The sequence below is a fragment of the Hyperolius riggenbachi genome, chromosome 3, assembly GCF_040937935.1.
Source record: "Hyperolius riggenbachi isolate aHypRig1 chromosome 3, aHypRig1.pri, whole genome shotgun sequence".
Classification (NCBI taxonomy): domain Eukaryota; kingdom Metazoa; phylum Chordata; class Amphibia; order Anura; family Hyperoliidae; genus Hyperolius; species Hyperolius riggenbachi.
Genome location: NC_090648.1, coordinates 378,400,281 through 378,420,603, shown reverse-complemented (window position 1 = coordinate 378,420,603; position 20,323 = coordinate 378,400,281). Strand labels below are relative to the sequence as shown.

Genomic DNA, 20,323 nt, shown 5'->3' with positions numbered 1-20,323 from the left:
TGACTTTAAAAATACGGGGACTGCTTTATTGAAGCAGCACAAGTAACTCATTTTGATTGGTTTATTTCATTTTTGTGGGCTAAGTGCAGCTATTACTGTATATATAAATTATGATGACTATTATCTGAGAAATGAAACATTTTATCATATTTTCTATTTTAATCACACTTTAAATTCATTAGGAGTCGGAGTCGGTGCATTTTTTCCCGACTCCGACTCCAGGCACCCAAAATTGCTCCGACTCCACGACTCTGACTCCACAGCCCTGCTATGTGGCTGCAGTCATAAGAGGGAGCTGTTCCTTTCCTTTCTGCCCTTCTTGGAAAATGCTCAGTGGTTTGGCTCTTCTTATGATCTCCTGCTTGAAATATGGAACAGATTAGATATCATAACACCTCATCTGCATACTTGTTCCTGGGTGTGAACAAAAACCTTATTATAACCCGGCAATCTGTGTTTCCTTTCACAACTGGTTTACTTTTAAGTGGAACTCCATTATTGCTAAGAAAAAAGCAGTGTCTGTAGTTCAGCTGTGTAGATCTGCAGGGATTAAAGAAAATACTTATTTCAACTTGCATTTAAGCAGTATATATTCCACAAACAGAACAGATTCCAAGCCTGCAAATAAGTGCAATTTCAGCTTATATTTTTGAAACTCATAGCAGTCTGTAAATTCAAATAAAATATATATATTTTTTTATAATCTTAAATTACAAAGTCAACAGCGCCCCGATTTTCTAGATACTTTCCATGAACATGAATTTCTTTTTAAATATCCAAACGTGCAGAGGAAGACCTTTTTATCTTTATTTCTTTGTACGCTATGTGATTTGATGTTTGTGAGAAACAATGGAAAGCTGGCTTAAAGGAATACTGTAGGGGGTTGGGGGGAAATGAATTGAACTTACCTGGGCTTCTATTTGGTCCCCCGCAGACATCCTGTGTTGGCGCAGCCACTCACAGATGCTCCGGCCCCGCCTCCAGTTCACGTCTGAAATTTCACACTTTAAAGTCTGAAAACCACTGTGCCTGCATTGCCGTGTCCTTGCAACCGCTGATGTCACCAGGAGCGTACTGCACATGCACAGACCATACTGTGCCTACGCAGTACGCTCCTGGTGTCATCAGCAGGAGCGAGGACACTGAAACGCAGGCGCAGTGGTTTTCAGACTTTAAAGTCTGAAATTCCTGAAGTGAACTGGAGGCGTGGCCGGAGCATCTGTGAGTGGCTGCGCAGGCACAGGATGTCTGTGGGGGACCATTAGAAGCCCCAGGTAAGTTCAGCTCATTTTCCCCCCGACCCCCCCCCTACAGTATTTCTTTAAATGATAATATTGGTCTGTTGGAGAGAAAATAAAGGTTTGAATTGCATCATTCTGACCTATCCACAGAATTTGTGTTATTTGAAGTAAGGTTGTTGCACATCTTAGTATAGCTGAGGGTGGCATAGCTTACTGGCATGAAAGTCCTGTTGGTGGGTGGTACCTGCAGGCAGCAGACAAATGAAAGGTTTGCAGCAAGTACTGCAAGTTTAAAGAGACACTGAAGCGAAAAAAAAAAAAATATGATGATTTGTATGTGTAGTACAGCTAAGAAATAAAACATTAGGAGCAGAGACAGAAGTCTAATATTGTTTCCAGTACAGGAAGAGTTAAACTCCAGTTGTTATCAATGCAAAAGAGCCATTGAGCTCCACGAAGTCGCAGAGAGCTGTCTTCTGAAGCTTGTTTTCTCAACTGTCAGTCACTGCATTTTCTTTTTCTCTGCAGTCTGCACTGGATTTGTTGGATGCTATAACATTCTCATAATTTACTACTATTGCTGCAGATATTCAACATTTACCCAGTGCTGACCTAGATTCCCAATCTTCTTCTGCGTCTCCTTCATTTGCAAAATTTTATGACTACATCAATGTACTGTAGGGCTTCCACAATGGGTAGAACACTCATTTTTCCAGAATCTGGTTAAACGCTGATCTCTGCTAAGCAGAGGGGTAAGCAGAACTGGGATCTTAAAGGATACCAGTGCCGAATGAAGTAGGAGGGTGGGAAGCAGGCATGTACTGGCATCTGACCTGACTCCCACCACTCCCCCCTGTTCTCTGTCCACCTCCTTTCGTACCTCAATTCCCCCTGGCAGCCTCTTCCGGGTTGTCGGAGTCGGGCATTAGTGCGCAGGCTCTGGCCCAGCTGTGCACGCCCTACAACACGCGCACACAGCTGGGAGCACACTGCGCATGATATCACGACTACGACATACGCAGAGCACTCCTGACCGTGAGTGTGCGCTGTAGGACACCTGCAGCTGGGCCAGCGCCTACACACTAATGCCCGACTCCAGTGACCCGGCAGACCCCCCCCCCCCCCCCCCCCCACTTCATTTAGCTCTGGTATCCATTAAGCAAAGTACCATCCTAGACCGCTTCAACTTGCCATTTAACATTTTTGGTGACAGAAGATAAGGGAGGCACCTTAGAGGAGGTGGCAGCTAGGCCCCTAGCTGCAGCATGAGACCCTTATCAGAGGAAATGTTGGAATGTGCTCTTTGATTACATGGTACCTGCACTGTTCATAGGAGGTTTTGGAAGGCACAGAGGAATGATGGCATAGCTGCACTCCTTTTAGATATTTGAAGGAAGTTTGATTATCTCAGCCCTGCTTTTGCAGGAGCGAGTCAGCACCCCACCGAGTGAAGAGATGTCTGTGCTTAGTGCCAATCTGTATATCCATCACTGCCAGCAACACACAGTTTATTGCAGTTATATCTGCCCTGCTAACCAGCTGCATCTTTAAATTTAGCAGCGTCTCACCGCATCACGACCGGACATTCACATCAATGGTAACCGTTCCATTGACTGTTAGCTGCAGTTTGCATGCGGTGTGGCAATCGCACCGTGTGTAGTGGAAACGGACCCTAAAGGATTTCACAGACATCATTCTTCCAAGTCTTTCCGCTCTCAACTTCACTCAACCTTGTGTGCTGATGCCACATTTGGCACTATGATGGAAAAATGAGCCGTCAGTGCATTCTGAAATATTTAAGGGAATAAAATAAAAGTATACAGTAACAAGCACAGGAAATGGCAACCACACGACCCACAGTGGATACCAAAACTGCTATACATAGTGGAATGTCCTGTGAAACTTGCTTGTAACCACCACTTTTAACCGATATGGCCACAATTCACTAAGCTCTTCTCCTGTCTTTTTAATAAGATTTCTGAGCGTTTTTACTGTTATCACCATGGTGATACAGCATGTAGTATTCCCTAAATAATGAATTAATTTAAGGCAAACCTAAAGTTAAGAATTCTGTCTTTCTAAAGTTAAAGGGAAGGTCAGAGCAGAATAATAAAAAAAAAAAATCTACTTTCCTGGGGCTTCCTCCAGCCCGTGGCAGCCGTCCTGTGCCCTCACTGCAGCTTTGCACTGCATGCTAGATGTCTGCTTTAATGCAAATTGAAGAAAAAAAAATGTAAAAGTCCCTAAGATTTTAAGAGTTTAGTTATTCCTTCCTCTCCACATCGCTTATACTGTAAACTAAACTCTTCCTGCTTTGGAAAAAAGCTTCCTCCATCATGTGTGACCAGCAGCTTGTACTATAATGCACAGCAGGAGACTTTATAAACACCACAGAACTCTCTCAGGTTAAACCGTCATCTACTGTATATAAACGGTCTTCCTATTTTCTCTGCTCTGGGCGGAGCTGCCACACTTTGAGGTGGCATATGGCAGAAATATTGCTGCAATGGGGGAACTTGAGCTGAAACTGGCTGGGCATGTTTACACTAAGAAACAATCATATTTTATATTGGTTTATCATGCAACAATGTCCTAGTATAATTTTGATGCAGAGAATAAGGTTCCACAAATTACCAATACTCTCAACCTATTAATTGACCTATCTCAACTTTTTTTTTTTAAACTTTGGTGTCTCATAACTGAATAACCCACTCCCCAGCTGAGGAAGTAAGCTGTACTGTAGTGGCCTATGAAACTAAAATTCTGTCTACCACTTTGCTTCTATTCAGTGTTTATAGTCATTTGTCAGCTTGCCTTGTTCAGTTTGTGCCGGATGACTCACCTTAAAGTGAACCAGAGATGAAGCACCTTCATGTATTTTACCATATAGATCAGTGGGAACATTAGAGAAAACACCTACCATGCTTTCTGTTGCATTCTGCACTGCACAGCTTGTTTCTTATGAGACATGATAAAATCCCCTACTGAGCATTCAGTCTGGCTTGGCTATAATAATTCAGCTATAATGATTCCTGAGCAGAGCCAACAGGGGGCAGGCTTGGACTTGAAAAGACATGAGACATGAGAGAACACAGACTGAGCTTTAAATATTCCTGAGCAAAGCCAAACTGAATGCTCAGTCAGGGATTTTATCAGGGCTGATTAGAAGCAAGCTGTGCAGTGCAGAATGAAACAGAACGCAAGGTAGGTGTTTTCTCTAATGTTCCCGCTGATATATATGGTAAAATACATGAGGGTGCTTTCGTCTCTGGTTCCCTTTTAAAGGGAATGAGTAGTGTTGTTTTTATTTTATAAGGTGGGGCCCGCCAGGCACCTTCTACACATTGACACTGCGAGCGACGCAGGTGGCTGTCACTTGCGTTGCTATGCATCACCTCATTCGGTTGTGATCCCATGCATTATAATGAATGGGAATCTCAGTGCGTTCGTGTGAATTTGTTTGCAATCGTGTGTTGAGATTCAACAGTGATGTAAACATCCCTGCAGTTCAATCTGTGCACTTCTGATGTCACTGTGGATTACATAACTGTGCATTGCTAAAAATGCTATCCACAACACAGAAGTGGGGAAGGGGCCTAAAATTGTACTCACATCTTAACATGAAGAGAAATTATAGAGGCCAGGTACATTCAGTATTATTTCAAAAAGTATTGATGTGAATGGCACAAAACATGATGCATTGATAATTCATGCAAATGTACTATTATAGGCATTAAAAAGGAACGCTGAACTAAGCGCTTTGAGTCCTATGGGAGAAAAGCGCTATAGAAATGTTGTTGTTGTTATGGCTGTCAGCATTCAGGCCTTAATGAAATCTGAATTCCTTGGATGGTGTTCTGGCCTACTTCACACCCCCCAACATAATCTTTACCATTGCATTGAAACCTGTCAGTGTAGCCAAATGTTTTCTTTCTTCCATATTTCAGGTATTCGCCAGCTCCAGCTCATCCTACTTAAAGTCTCCCTGATACTGGGCATTGAAATTCATGTCAATGTGGAGTTCCAAGGCTTGGTGGAGCCACCAGAGGATCAAGAAAATGAGCGTAAGTACAGAACGAAATATCCACTTTATATCTGGCAATTCAAATGCAAAGTGAGGAGCCACTCACTATTTTAGGTTATAGTGGTCTAAAAAAAACCCTATATTAATGTACATTCCCAAACAGCCAGAAGATTCTGGCTCGCTCAAGAAGGAACTCCAAGCAAAATGTAAGTTTAACAAGAGACTTGTACCCATATGTGTATATCTAGTTAAAAGAAGACCTTTATACCTCTGCCTGTCATTTTTATTTTTTTCAGAAGTTGCATAAAAAGTGCATAGAATGACAGTGAGTGATTTTCTATGCCTACACTCCATCCATTGTCACCTGATAACCAGCAGTTACAAATTGACCTCTACTAGTAGGATTCACTAACGAATACATTGTGAGAGTGTGTGTAATAGTTTGTGGTTTTTTTTCGTGAACCTAGTCAGAGGAAGGTCAGGAATATGTATAGCAGGCAAAATATGTTGAAGAGCAAAAAACAAACAAACCTGGCACTGCTGTTGTACGCAAAAAGCGATCGATTATTATTCAGCATAGCATGTACATAATAATTCCTTCTAACAAAGGACATGTAGATGGAGTAATAGACATACCGGGATGATGTTAGTCTGTGGCGGGTGTGGGGCACGGTAGCGAGCCTGACCGTTTTTTCACACTGGTGGGCACTTCTTTCGGGGCTTTCACTTGTGCGGCTGCTTTATTTTCTGGGATTTTAAGCACGATAGTGAGTGTCTGCAGTACTTACATGCAGCCACGTTACATAGTTCTGGCTCCATCTATTACGTGGTGCGTTTCAGCTGCAGCTGACAGCAAGGGCTGGAGCGTACCGAGATACAGGATACAAATCGTGGCTGATCATCTAGGCTGGTTGTGTATGCGACCAGCCACTACACTTCTGCGTCTTTAAAGAAAAGGGAAGCCCATAAGATAGAAAGGGAGCAGGAGACTTGACCGTATTGCTCTGCCTGTAGTCACACAGGATGAACACTTATTAGGCAAATGGCTGTCTCCAGCATTGCAGCAGTGCTTCCTAACTAGTCAAGTGCCAGAGGCATGGCAATCAAAAAATACACCAAAGTGAAATAGAATAAGGCAAAGAAACCCAGTGGAAGGAAGAGATAAAGTAACCAAAGTGAACAAATGTAAAAACACCAGACTGGAGAGGCAAGAGAAAAAGGAGAGCAAAGAAGCAAGATATCAATATGTTGTATTGAAAAGATATACTGGCTTTAACATTGAAGTGAAGGTGGAGAAGGCTTAATTGGCAAAACAAAACTTCCAAATTAGGGCTCAGAATAAAAGGCAGGGACTTTTTGGGTGTATACAAAGGTCCAAGAAGCATGCCAGATCGTTGTAGTCATTAAGTCCCAAAGCTTCCATGGCATCGCTTCTTATGATTAGTAAGGATCTTCCTGGAGGATTTTCAGAGCTCCCCAGACCACCTTATTGGGGACAGGGGCATGTATAAGCTGGGCTAAATGCAAGATCCTTTGATCTTGAGTGGCACGGCTGCATATGCACTATCAATCGGGGGCAACCTACCCCCGAATAGGCACCAGATCTCATAGACTGTTGTGTGGCAACTGTGAGTCACAAAGGGCCAAGGGTATAGCATTTCCTAGTTTGCATCTGTTTGCATGAAACGCAATGTCCACATTGAAAATTACCTTGTGGCAATCCTCGTTCAAGCCAACACAGATTCCTTGGTGACTGGAAGTCGCTGCTTGTCAAACAGTCGCCAGTCATCGGAGTGTGCCTAAAGGAAAGCTTTGGGATGTCAGAGATAAGCCAGCATTGCAAAGTTGCCCTCACGCAAGTTATTGGGGCACAGCCTGAGGATTTGGGCATAGGGTAGACCTTTAAACACATGGGGAGGATGAAAACTATCATGTCTTAGAACAGAGTTTGTGGATGTTGGTTTACAACGGCCCCTGATTATTGGGCAGCCATCTTCCACCATCAATTTGAGATCCAGAAATGTCAGTTTTACAGGCCCGATCTCATAAGTGAATAATATTTTGATGTCATTCACTTAATAGAAAGGACTTTTTCTTAACTTAACTGATTACACACCACCACAAATTGAATCACACAAAATAGACCTTTCTCAACCACATTTCTCAACAAAATAATTGTGTTACTCCTTTACTTTTTTTCTACAGAATTACAAAATTTGCCTCTAGTCACGCAGACAGTGCTAAGCATTTTTTCTTTTTATTTAAGAACGCATCTACTGATGGCCCATTTCTAGACTCCATCACGGCTTTCTGTAGAACAGAATAAGACTCAGTTAGTGGCATTTGTAAAAAAAAAATTTTATACTTCCAGGAATCGGCTGGAGAGCAACAGTCCACCCTAAAGGTCACCAGGTGTCGAAGTATGAATTTGATGTCATCATTGGTGCAGATGGCAGGAGAAATACCTTGGCTGGTGAGTTATTTTTCTTTGGGGATATCTGTTGAAAAGGAGCATCCATATCAATTTTTGTTTCTTTGTCGCCCCTCTAGGCTTTCGCAGGAAAGAGTTTCGTGGCAAGCTGGCTATTGCCATCACTGCAAATTTTATTAATCGTAACACGACAGCGGAAGCAAAGGTGGAGGAAATTAGTGGAGTAGCCTTCATCTTCAATCAGAAGTTCTTCCAGGAGTTGCGTGAGGCTACCGGTCAGTCTGTCCCTTGCTAGATCAAAATCCATTTTTCTCTTTTCCACATGTCTAGAAATGTTTCACTTAAGTTTAATGCAGCAAACACTGAATAATCTTTAACCAGCTCGGCCTATCTGGACGAGCTTCCTCGTCCAGATAGGCACTGCTGCCGCCGGCTCGTGCGCGCGATCCCGCGCCTCGCCGCTAGCCCCCCGATCAGTGAATGGAAATATAATTCCCATTCACCGATCTAACTTCCCCGCAGAAATACTGACGTTTTCTCTCCAGAGAGCGCGGTATTTCTGCCCCCAGGAAACTTCTCCACAGCATTTTAGTTCCTGGATGCGAGATTGTTCGCATCCAGGACTTTTTTCACTGTGCCCATCTTGTGGCCAAATAGTAAACTGCACCCACATACATTTTTAATAAAAAAAAATATTATTTTACATTTAAAATTAGCAGTTTCCCTCCCACACCAAAAATTACCCACATACATTTTTTTTATTAAAAAAAAAAAAAAAATACAATTAAAAAAAAACAAAAACAACAAATAGTTACCCAAGGGTCTGAACTTTTTAAATATGCATGTCAAGAGAATATGTTATTATATTATTTAAAATTATAAGCTTATAAATAGTGATGGACGCAAATTGAAAAAATGCACCTTTATTTCTAAATGAAATATCGGCACCATAAATTGTGATAGGGACATCGTTTAAACGGTGTAATAACCGGGACAGATGGGCAAATAAAATACATGCGTTTTAATTACGGTAGCGTATATTAATTTCAAACTATAATGGCCAAAAACGGAGAAATAATGAATTTTTACCTTTTTTTTTTTTTTTTTTATTCTTCCTGTTAAAATGCATTTACAGTAAAGTGGCTCTTAGCAAAATGTACCCCCCAAAGAAAGCCTAATTGGTGGCGGAAAAAACAAGATATAGATCAATTCATTGTGATAAGTAGCAATAAATTTATAGGTGAATGAATGGGAGGTGAACGTTGCTCGGATGCATGAGATTTTCGGCACTGCGGTGCTGAACCGGTTAATGGAGTGAAAAAACATTTGCTTAGTGTGTGCTGTTATTGGAGTGTAGCTGTGATTGCACTGGCCCTCTTCTTATACTTGTCTCCTCTTCCATATTCAGGTATTGATCTGGAGAACATAGTTTACTATAAGGATGATACACATTACTTTGTCATGACTGCTAAAAAGCAGAGCCTGCTGGAGAAAGGTGTCATCTTACAGGTAACCTCTTCAATGCAGATTAATGTCTATACAGAAGATAAAGCTAAAAGTAAACTGTGACAAACCTCTGCCCATGTATCGATATCCTTTCTTCCTGCACCCACCCATCCCCAGACTGAATCGGCTAGAACTGTATTGCCCACAACATATTAATTTGACTTGCTTTTGAACAATTTTTGGTGGTTTATCAGTTGACGCTGTGATTAAATATGTAGGAAAATCTCTATGCAAGCAGGAGGGGAGGAGTTGGATAGGTTTGATGTTCATATAGCATTGCATTATTTATTATTCATTTATTTTAAGTATTTATATAGCGCCGACATATTACGCAGCGCTGTACAGAGTATATTATCTTGTCACTAACTGTCCCTCAGAGGGGCTCACAATCTAGTCCCTACCATAGTCATATGTCTATGTATGTATCAGACTAGGGCCAATTTAGGGGGAAGCCAATTAACTTCTCTGTATGTTTTTGGGATATGAGAGGAAACCGGAGTACCCGGAGGAAACCCACACAGACATGGGGAGAACATACAAACTCCTTGCAGATGTTGACCTGGCTGGGATTCGAACCGGCGACCCAGCGCTGCAAGGCGAGAGCGCTAACCACTACACAGTCGTGCTGCCCAGTGGATTGCATTGATCCAGTATGATGCTAGTGGTTCAAGCAATGACCGATGATATTTGTGAGCGAAGATTCCACTTTCCTGTTAGGGAGGTATCAATTGGCTTGCCATATCGGGCCATTATCAACCATGTCTGCCTAGCTTTAGACTCATTTGTAAAACAGGTCAGGGTGCCAAAGATCTGCTCTACTGGCCCGCTTATAATAGGAAAGGGTGCAGCTAACTGGCACAGTATAGTTTGTGTGAAGCTAGTAGTAGACTTTTGAAGGGGCTCTTATGATTGCTTCAAGGCACATGCTCCAGATTAGGGCTGATTTCCGAGCAGAGTTTAAGACACAGGAGAAATAGAGTATGGGAAATTGTACCTGTCAAAATATCTTTAATTCAGGTCAGCCTGTTTTGTGACTTAAAGGACAACTGTAACGAGAGAGATATGGTGGATGCCATATTTATTTCCTTTTAGTCCTCATTCACACTAGTGCGCTTCTGTCTGCTTTTCAGCAACATGTATCGATTTGTAACATTGATGTGCTGATAAAAAGCAGACACAAGCGGACATAGTGTGAATGAGGCCTTATTAACCACCCTGGCATTCTATTAAGATCGCCAGGGTGGCTGCGCAACAGTATTTTTTTTTTTTTAAATAATGTAGCTAGCCTAGCGCTAGCTACATGATTCCCCCCTCCCTGCCGAATCCCTCCCACCCTTCCGATCGCCGGCGGCGATCAAACCCATCAGGAAATCCCGTTCTGAACGGGATTTCCTTTAGGGCTTCCCCCATCGCCATGGCTACGAACGGAATGATGTTATCGACGTCGTGACGTCAGAGGGAGTCCCGATCCACCCCATAGCGCAGCCTGGCGGTGATTGGCCAGGCTGCGCAAGGGGTCTGCGGGGGGCTTTTTTTTGCGGCGGCGATCGCGTAAGACACGCAGCTAGCAAAGGGCTAGCTGCGTGTATAAAAAAAAAATTTGTGAAAATCTGCCCACCAGGGCCTGAGCAGTCCACCGCGGCGGTCATGGACGAGCTGAGCTTGTCATTACCGCCAAGGTGGTTAAAGAGAACCCGAGGTGGGATTTAATTATGTTACTGGGGCACAGAGGCTGGTTGTGCACACTAAGACCAGCCTCCGTTGCCCCATAGTGTGCCTCCAGGACCCCCCTGCGCACCGCTATACCCCCCGCAGTGCTGGCGACACGCAGCGCGTCACCAGCACAATGTTTACCTATGCGCTGTCAGTCAGCGCCGCTCCTCCGCATCGGCGCTACCCGCCCGCGTCACTTCCCTCCTATCAGCGGGAGGGAAGGGACGTGAGCGGGTAGCGCCGATGCGGGGGAGCGGCGCTGACAGACAGTGCTTAGGTAAACATTGTGCTGGTGACGCTGCGTGTGGCCAGCACTGCGTGGGTATAGCGGCGCGCAGGGGGGTCCTGGAGACACACCATGGGGCAACGGAGGCTGGTCTTAGTGTGCACAACCAGCCTCTGTGCCCCAGTAACATAATTAAATCCCACCTCGGGTTCTCTTTAAGCAATACCATTTGTCTGACTAGCCTGCTGATCTTCTGTCTCTAATACTTTTTAGCCATAGACCCTGAACAAGCATGTAGCAGGTCAGGTGTTTCTAACATTGTCAGATCAGCAGGGCTGCCAGACAACTGGTATTGTTTAAAGGAAATAAATATGGCAGCCTCCATATTCTTTTCACTTAAGTTGTCCTTTAAGTAGCCAAGAACACAATGGCCAATGTATCCTGTTCCGTGAATTGCGGTGTTGTGCTGCAGAAGTCGTCCCTTAATTGATGGTGGAGTCCACGTATATCTATGCAGGTGATGTAATAAGTAACATTTACTGTATATTCTCGCGTATAAGCCTAATTTTTCAGCATAAAAAATGTGCTGAATAGTTACCCCCTCAGCTTATATGCGAGTCGGTGAAGCAAAACAGATGGTGGAGCAGGTTTTGTTACTGGCAGAGGAGTGTAAGGATTGTGCACTAATGATCTTGCTCTTGCCAGCTGGCTCCCTGCTGTGTTTGTGCCCCCCATCCCCTGCAGCATGGTGTGCAGTGTGCGCTACTCAAGACTGTGTCCCCTGGCTTGTGGAGCGGAGCGTGCAAGCAACGTGTCAGCAGTGCAATGATCGGGGATTCTTCCTGTGTGACAATCGCTGTCTTATATCTATGATGCCATCTAGTGGCATCTTGATACACAGCTGTATGATCTATTGGGGGGGGGGGGTGTCAAAGGGGCACATATATATTTTTTTTTATACTGGGGAGGGGCTGATCTTGGGGGAGGGAGGCTGACTTGTACTGGGGGAACAACTGGCAACTGTGGAGGAGGCTTTATTGGGGAAGGGCCTAGACACGGGTCAGCTTATGTGCAGGTATATATGGTAGTTATGGGTAAAAGCTTTATTAATTCTAGGGGAAAAGTGCATTTTGTGGTTGGAAACCACTCCCCTTGAGACCTTTTGGACTTGTTGTATAAGAGACCATAATTTAAATAAAAGAAAAATCTGTATGAGTGGGATAGTATAGGATTGAAATGGAATGCAGTGAAAAGGTGGGTGCAATTACGCTTTTATTTCTATTATGTTTTGTATTCTTTGAGCTTTAATCACTCATTTGCTCTTTAAGTGCAAATATTAGTTTGATTTGTTGGTTATATTCTACTAGCTGTGATGGTAACCAGTTTTTACAGTATTGCATTATAATATGTAACAAACCTGTCAAGTTTTGTTGCAAATGAAAACTTCTGCTGTAGTCCTGAGGAGAGTCACAGGACATCTGGTCATCTACTAGAATAAATAATAAAAACTCTTCTGTCTAAAGCCCCATCTACACGATACGATTCTTTGTGCGATTTGATTACGACTCTATTTACGATCCTATTAAATCCAACATGTCTGATCGGGATTCGATTCAATTCGATATGCCTTTGCAAGACAATGGCAAATTGAATTGAATCGAATACCAATCGGACATGTTGGATTTAATCGGATCGTAAAAAGAATCGTAATCAAATCGCACAAAGAATCGTATCGTGTAGATGGGGCTTAAAGGAGACTGCCCTGCTAAGATAAGTCCTAAGCTGTGGTGTAAGGCTGCAGGATTTTCATCAGCCCCTATCATATGCCGTCTCCGCACCTCCCCTGTGTAGAAAATGCTATGAGCTCAGAATCTGGCTGGCAGATGGGTGACCGGGTCACCAGATATTGCTTCCAGACATGCAGTGACTTCATTTGTAACTTCATCTTAGCTGGGAGAGTAAAGGGATCCACATTACCATTCATTCCATCAGTCCAATCCTTAGGGTGGCCACACACCATACAATTTTTTAAATATCTGTTCAATTTAAGAATTGCAATCAATGTTTCTGATTTATTGTAACATTTCAAAAATATGACCAATGTATTACACATGTATGTTCAATTGTTCCCCAATTATGATAAAAATGATTGGAAACTCTGACAAAATTGCTAGGGTGTGTATATTAATAAATTGACAATCCAACACACACCATACAATCTTTAGAAAGATTGAAGAAAAATATCTGGCATTCCGGATCAATAAAAATTGAAGAAAACTGGAAATCCGATCGGATTTTTCAGCCGAATGAAAAAAAAAGCTTTCAATTTTCGGGGGGGGGGGGGGCGTGTTCCAATCGGTTTTATCGAATTGCCGTAAAATCGGATCATTTTATTGTATCGTTTGTGGCCACCTTTTGCAAGCGCAAAAGGAAAAACCGTGTTGTAATTATTGGAAGAGTAATAATGGCTTCTAGGTCCTCTACTTGAATGTTGTTGCTGCCCTGTGTCCCTGCAAGGCTTACCATTGCTTGCTAAAAATGCAGTGTGCACAAGCCAGGCAGGATCATTCCACGGCCAAATGTCCCATATGCATCAAACTGTGCTGCTCCAGTACTATGGGAAAATGGCGGCTTTGGAAGCATGACCGCTACCCCAGTCTCATCCCATTGGACTCCCACACTGCTGGCCTTGGCATGGATTGGGAAGGAGGCGTACCGGTCTGAGGAGAGACCTGGTCTACACTTGAGTGAGAGATGCTTATATTCACCACCATCATGTGAGTTTCTTTTAAATGCAGTTTGTAATAGAACATTTAAGGCACTATAGAGGGCTTCCTATTCAACCCTCTTTCCATTACTTCCTGCCTAGAGAAAAGGAGGGGAAAACTCACCAGAAGTGGCAGGCTAGAATAGTTAGAATCCTAGTTTTTAGGGCTTTTTCAGATTATAAGCGATTTTGCTTAAGTGCTAGCGATTTTAAAAATCGCCTAAAAGCGCAATGTTAGCTTATATGAGTGTTATCACATAAGCAATGAGCTTTCTATCCAATTGCAAAATGCCGCTCCTGCACCATTTCCAGTGTTTACAATTCAATAGAAAGTATAGCAAAATCGCCAAGCGCTTGAAAAAGTGCTTTGAAAAGCGATTTGATAATCTCTATTGAATAAATACATTATATTTATTCATTTCCAAGTCAAAGAGTTCACCTCCTGATTGACGTTAGGAAGTGAACAAAACATCGCTACACAAAAGCTGTTAGAGGAGAGCTTTTCTAAGTAAAAATCGCTCTGAAAGCGCTTACAAAATCACTCAGTGCTGGCGATTTTATAATGTGAACAAGGCCTTACTGCTTTGCCTCATTACCCAAGGAGTATTTGCTTCATGTTGGTCACAATATTGAGCTCTCAGGGTCAGGAATTGAGGAAAAATCTTTTCAATAGGGAAACAAATAGCAATAACATTTCCAATGATTTTGAATCCCTTTCCACATTTTTCAGAAACGCAAATCTTTTCTGAAGTTGGATTTCAACTATATATGTGTAGTATCAAAGATATTATATTGACCATCTCTAATGCAGAGGATCATCTGCACAGAGGCCAGGCAAACATTGTTCAACAGCGAGTTAAAGAGAACCCGAGGTGGGTTTGACGAATATTATCTGCATACAGAGGCTGGATCTGCCTATACAGCCCAGCCTCTGTTGCTATCCCAAACCCCCCTAAGGTTCCCCTGCACTCTGCAATCCCTCATAAATCACAGCCACGCTGCTGACAAACAGCTTGTCAGAGCTGGCTGTGTTTGTCTCTATAGTGTCAGTCTGCTGCTCTCCCCACCTCCTGCAGAACTCCAGTCCCCGCCTGCATCCCTTCCCTCCCTGCTGATTGGAGGGAAGGGACGGGGGCAGGGACCAGAGCTATGCAGGAGGCGGGGGAGCAGCTGAGACTGACACTAAAGATGTAAACACAGCCTCACAACACTGCTGTGATTTATGATGGATTGCAGAGTGCAGGGGGACCTTAGTGGGGTTTGGGATAGCAACAGAGGCTGGGCTGTATAGGCAGATCCAGCCTCTGTATGCAGATAACATTCTTTAAACACACCTCGGGTTCTCTTTAACAATGGCTGCTTCCTTTTCCCCTCTAATTAACTACTTCGGCCTCCTGGACGTACTAGCTACGCCCAGGAGGCCATGTGCGCGTCCGCACACTCCCGCGGCCGATCGTGCGCGTGCACCCGGCCCGCGGTTCGTTAGCCAGGCAATCAGTGAATCGGGCTATGGTGCCCGATCACTGATTCCTCTCCCCCGCAGAAAAAGCAACAGCTTCTCTCGGAAGCTTCGCTTTTTCTGGCTGTTGCGTCCCCCATGCGTCTCTCTAAACGTATGTTACGCTTAGAGTGATGTCATGTAAAACTCATGGCCGCCATCTTGTGGTTAAAAAGTAAAACTACAACTAAAAGTAAAAAAAAATAAAACTCAACACACATTTACATTATAAAACGACTGTTTACATCCCACCCTCCCAAAAATACCCAAATAAAATGTTTAATATAAAAAAAATTACAATAAAAAAAATGTAAATATTTACCGAAGGGTCTAAACTTTTTAAATATCAATGTAAAGATGAAATTTTTCTATATTTTTTTTGTTTGTTTGTTTATTTTAAACTTTTAAATAGTGATAGATGCAAAACGAAAAAAAAGGCACCTTTATTTCCAAATAAAATATTGTCGCCATACATTGGGATAGGGACATCATTTTAACGGTATAATAACCGGTACATATGGGCAAATACAATACGTGAGTTTTAATTATGGAGGCATGTAGTATTTTAAAAATTATAATGGCTGAAAACTGAGAAATTATTTTTTTTTTCCGTTTTTTTCTTATTCTTCCTGTTAAAATGCATTTACAGTAAAGTGGCTCTTAGCAAAATGTACCACCCAAAGAAAGCCTAATTGGTGGCGGAAAAAACAAGAAATAGATCAGTTCATTGTGATAAGTAGTGATAAAGTTATAGGCTAATGAATGGGAGGTGAACATTGCTCGGAAGCATAAAGTGAAAACGACTGAAGGCTTAAGTGGTTAAAGACCCACTATTGCAAAAATTGTAAAATTTAAAAACACAAAAAAGCATAAATAAAAAGTACATTTCACCCACAGTAAAATGTGATATAAATTACTGTTCTCCTATGTTGCTGTCACTTACAGTACATAGTAGAAATCTGACAGAACTGACAGGTTTTGGACTAGCTCATCTCATGGGGGGGGGGGGGGGGGGGGCTTTTCAGGGTTTTCTTTATTTTCAAAAGCATTTAGTGAACGGCAGTTGCTTAGTCCAACTGCCTGAATGGTGTGTAACTGTTCAGGGGAATCAGCTTGCATCTTTGTATAGATTCTTTCCATGGTGTGCTTTTGTAAAAAAAAATACATGAAAAACTGAGAATCCCCCATGAAGAGATGGACTAGTCAACCTGTCAGTTCCGTCTATTTACTGTAAGCTACCGCATTATAGGAGAAAAGTAATGTATAGCTCACTTTGCTCTGTAAGAAACATACTTATTTGTATGTCAACGTGTATTTTAAATTTTACAGTTTTTTGCATTAGTGGTCCTTTAACCACTTCATATTCTACCTACAGTATATTTACGTCATTGTAAGTGGCTCCTGAAAGCCACATGACGTGAATATAAATCAGTTCACTTTAATATGCACAGGGCGCGTGCTAGCATGCGTCTGGGCTCATTAACCCCCCTTCCCTTTAACTACACTAATTAAGGATGCCTTCCTGGGGTCCGATCTTCCAACCCCCTGCCCGATCCCCTGTAATTTAGCATCCCCCCCCTTCTTCCCCCATGCTGCGATCGGGCAGCATGGAGGATTAGCATGTAAACAACATACCTCACCTCGTTCCAGCGCGATCAGCCTCCCCTCCGTGCATTATTGCTGCCTATGTCATTCTGCCAAATAGATCGGGTCCAGGCTTGATGACGTCATCAAGCCGGGACCCGGTCCATTCGGCATAGTGACACAGGCAGCGGTAATGCACGGAGGGGACGCTGATCGTGTGCTGAAACAAGGCAAGGTGAGCTGTTTACATGCTAATCCTCCATGCTGCCCGATCGCAGCATGGAGATGAGGGGGGCATAATGGCTAACTGGGGGCTATCTTAGGGGGAGAGGAGGCAGGGTACATGATGCACCTGGCTATCTATGGGGAGGGGGGAGGCCAAGGGGCACACAACTATCTATGGGGGCAAAGGGGCTCACCTGGCTATATATGGGGGGGGGGTGACGACAAAGGGACACATCTGGTTATCTATGGGGAGGGGGGGAGAATACAGTGGCACACCTGGAGATCTATGGGGGGGGTGTCAAAGGGGCACATATATATATATTTTTATACTGGGGAGGGGCTGATAAGGGGCACATCTGGCTATACTGGGGGGGGGGGGGGATAAAGGGGGACACCTGACCATCCATGGGGGGGGGGGGGGGGGTAGGTGGAATAGAGGGAACATCTGGTTACCTATTGGAGGGGAAGAACAAAGGGGCACACCTGGCTACCAAGGCGGGTGGGGTTACAAAGGGGCAAATCAGGCTACTAAAGGGTCACATCTGGGATTTTTATGGGGTAAGGGCTAATAAAGGGCTCATCTGGCTATCTATAGGTGGGGGGGGGGGGAGATACAGGGAGCAGATCTTGCTAATTACAGGGATGGGAGCTAATAAATGGGCTTAGCAGTTTAGATATGTATGCCGTGAGGGTTTATTCTGTTATTTTGGCGAATACGGCTTGTAATTGCTAGTAAAGTACAAGGCAAAAAAGTTGAAAAAAATACACCTTTATTTACATATATTATATTGTTGCCATACATCGTACTAGGAAGATAATTTAAATGTTGCAATAAACCGGACATATGGAGTAATAAAATATGTGGACTTGATCTACAGTAATACTTTTTATTTTTAAACTGTAATGCATGAAAACTGAGAAATTACTTTTTTCATTTTTTTTCTCCTTATTCCCTTTAAAATGCATTCAAAATAAAATATTACTTAGCAAAAAGTACCACCCAGAGAAAGCCTAATTGGTGGCAAAAGAAAACAAGGTATAGATCATTTATTTGTGATAAGTACTGCTAAAGTTATTGGCTAATGAATGGGAGACCTGTGAAATGTAGAAAATTGCTTGGGTTTTTTAGGGGGAAACCCCAGGGTAGGGAAGTGGTTAAGGTTTCCCTTATGTATCAGAATATTGGCTGTATATTGTGACCTCTGAAATGAGCAGTTGGAATTCTCTCTCATTCCATCCCTTATGTTGCAGGATTATGCGGACACTGAAATGCTGCTGTCACGTGCCAATGTGGACCAGGAGGCGTTGCTGAATTATGCCACAGAAGCTGCCCGCTTTTCCACCAATGACCAGCTGCCCACTTTGGACTTTGCCATCAATCACTATGGCCAGCCGGATGTGGCGATGTTTGACTTCACCTGTATGTATGCCTCTGAGAATGCAGCTCTGGTTCGAGAGAGGAACAGCCACCAGCTGCTGGTTGCGCTGGTCGGAGACAGCCTTCTGGAGGTCAGTTGGGCAGTTGAAGGACAGGAATCTTTCTTAACAGCAAATTGTACTTTGGTTTATATGAAATTAGGCCTTCTCTTTTAACGAACAGAGTAACCAATCAGCTCAGGGTGACCCAAACTACTAGGAATGTACAAGGGGATAAAAGGAACCAAAAAGCCCTCCTACTAAAAAAGCAAAGCTTGGTGTAATTGCCTTCTTAAAACAGAAGGAAATTTGCAATAATTCAGTTATAAATGAACATTTGTGGTTACCCACAATGCACTACTAAATATGCAAATTATCCCTTTTTCACACTTGTTAAGCCAAGCAAGCATCCAGAACCGCTGGTGTATAGCAAGCCTATAGCTTAAGGCTAATTTCACACCAGGACGTTGCGTTAGAGGGGGCGTTAAGGTCGCATAACGTCCCCCTAACTCAACGCCTGGTGGTGCTGGATCTGGACGTCAGAGTGAGCCGCGTTGTGCAGCTCACTCTGGCGTCAGTGATGCCGGCATGCGGCATCACGTGGTCCCGCCGGCCAATCGCCGCACAGAGCGGCTGCTCCAGGAAGTAAACACTGCACGTCATAACGTGCAGTGCATATTAATTAGCCATGTGCCTGGCCGCTCTCCGCTCCTCCCCAACATTACTGAGCATGTGCAAGCAGTCTAACGCGGCTCAGCCGCGTCTAAAGTACTGCATGCTGTACGTTGTCTTGTGACGCAGCGTTACAATGTAACGCAACGTCCGCACTGTGAACAGCCCCATTGATTTTTCATTACTGTGCGGTGGGCTGCGTTACAGGCTGCTCTAACATGCGCCTGTAACGTCCCACTGTGAAACCAGCCTTAAGTTTTACACAGCCATATCAAACCCACATGTAGACAGCCTATTTCGGACTTTTGGTCCTCATCAGTACATGGCAGGGATTGATAAGGCTGTATGAAATAGGGCTTGGACGAGTACAACGAACAGAGTAACCAAGCAGCTCAGGGTGACCCAAACTACTGGCTGCCTGTATTGTGATTTCAAGTTTTCATGGGGAGAAGCGGTGACGATTACAGGAATGTGGGGAGACAGAATTTCTGGGAGAGACAGTGAACCAATTACAAGACCAGGGCAATCAGGATTAGGCTAAATCGTGTCCATACACATACTAGTGCCAGAGTTGTATGGCAGAGAAATTGAGTCTTAAAGGTGTTTTTTGTATTTATTTATTTTTAAATAAACCTTTCCCTTTGTTTAACCGTTTTGGGACTAATAGGCTCTGACCCCTCAAGGATCAGAGCCTTTTCCTTTGTTATAATCACTGGGATTGGCTCACAGTGATCACATGGTCACAAGCAAATTCAAATCGCCCCTTTAAACAGCTGAGTGCAGTGGCGGGAGTGCAATCCCCCCCCTCCATAGAGGTCAAATTGTTAGACGTACATGGCTGGAACCTGCATTGATTATTAACAACATTATTCTTATTTCTTCACAGCCTTTCTGGCCAATGGGAACTGGCATTGCTCGAGGTTTCTTGGCTGCCATGGACACTGCATGGATGATTCGCAGCTGGGCACATGGAGCCAGTCCACTAGAAGTACTAGCTGAGAGGTGAGAAAAAGGCTCAAT

At 43.4% G+C, this 20,323-nt stretch overlaps 1 protein-coding gene across 25 annotated transcripts in view; it reads left to right on the top strand.

Annotated features, from left to right (window-relative positions):
- MICAL3 (microtubule associated monooxygenase, calponin and LIM domain containing 3) overlaps positions 1–20,323 on the top strand; it is a 340,878-nt gene that overhangs the window by 140,829 nt on the left and 179,726 nt on the right. For all 25 annotated transcript variants that reach the window (XM_068277274.1, XM_068277272.1, XM_068277276.1 and 22 more), the window contains 6 exons: positions 5,189–5,305; positions 7,637–7,738; positions 7,816–7,971; positions 9,105–9,205; positions 18,467–18,724; positions 20,190–20,305. In XM_068277274.1, coding sequence (XP_068133375.1) covers positions 5,189–5,305; positions 7,637–7,738; positions 7,816–7,971; positions 9,105–9,205; positions 18,467–18,724; positions 20,190–20,305 — 850 coding nt within the window. The remainder of the gene's footprint in view (positions 1–5,188; positions 5,306–7,636; positions 7,739–7,815; positions 7,972–9,104; positions 9,206–18,466; positions 18,725–20,189; positions 20,306–20,323) is intronic.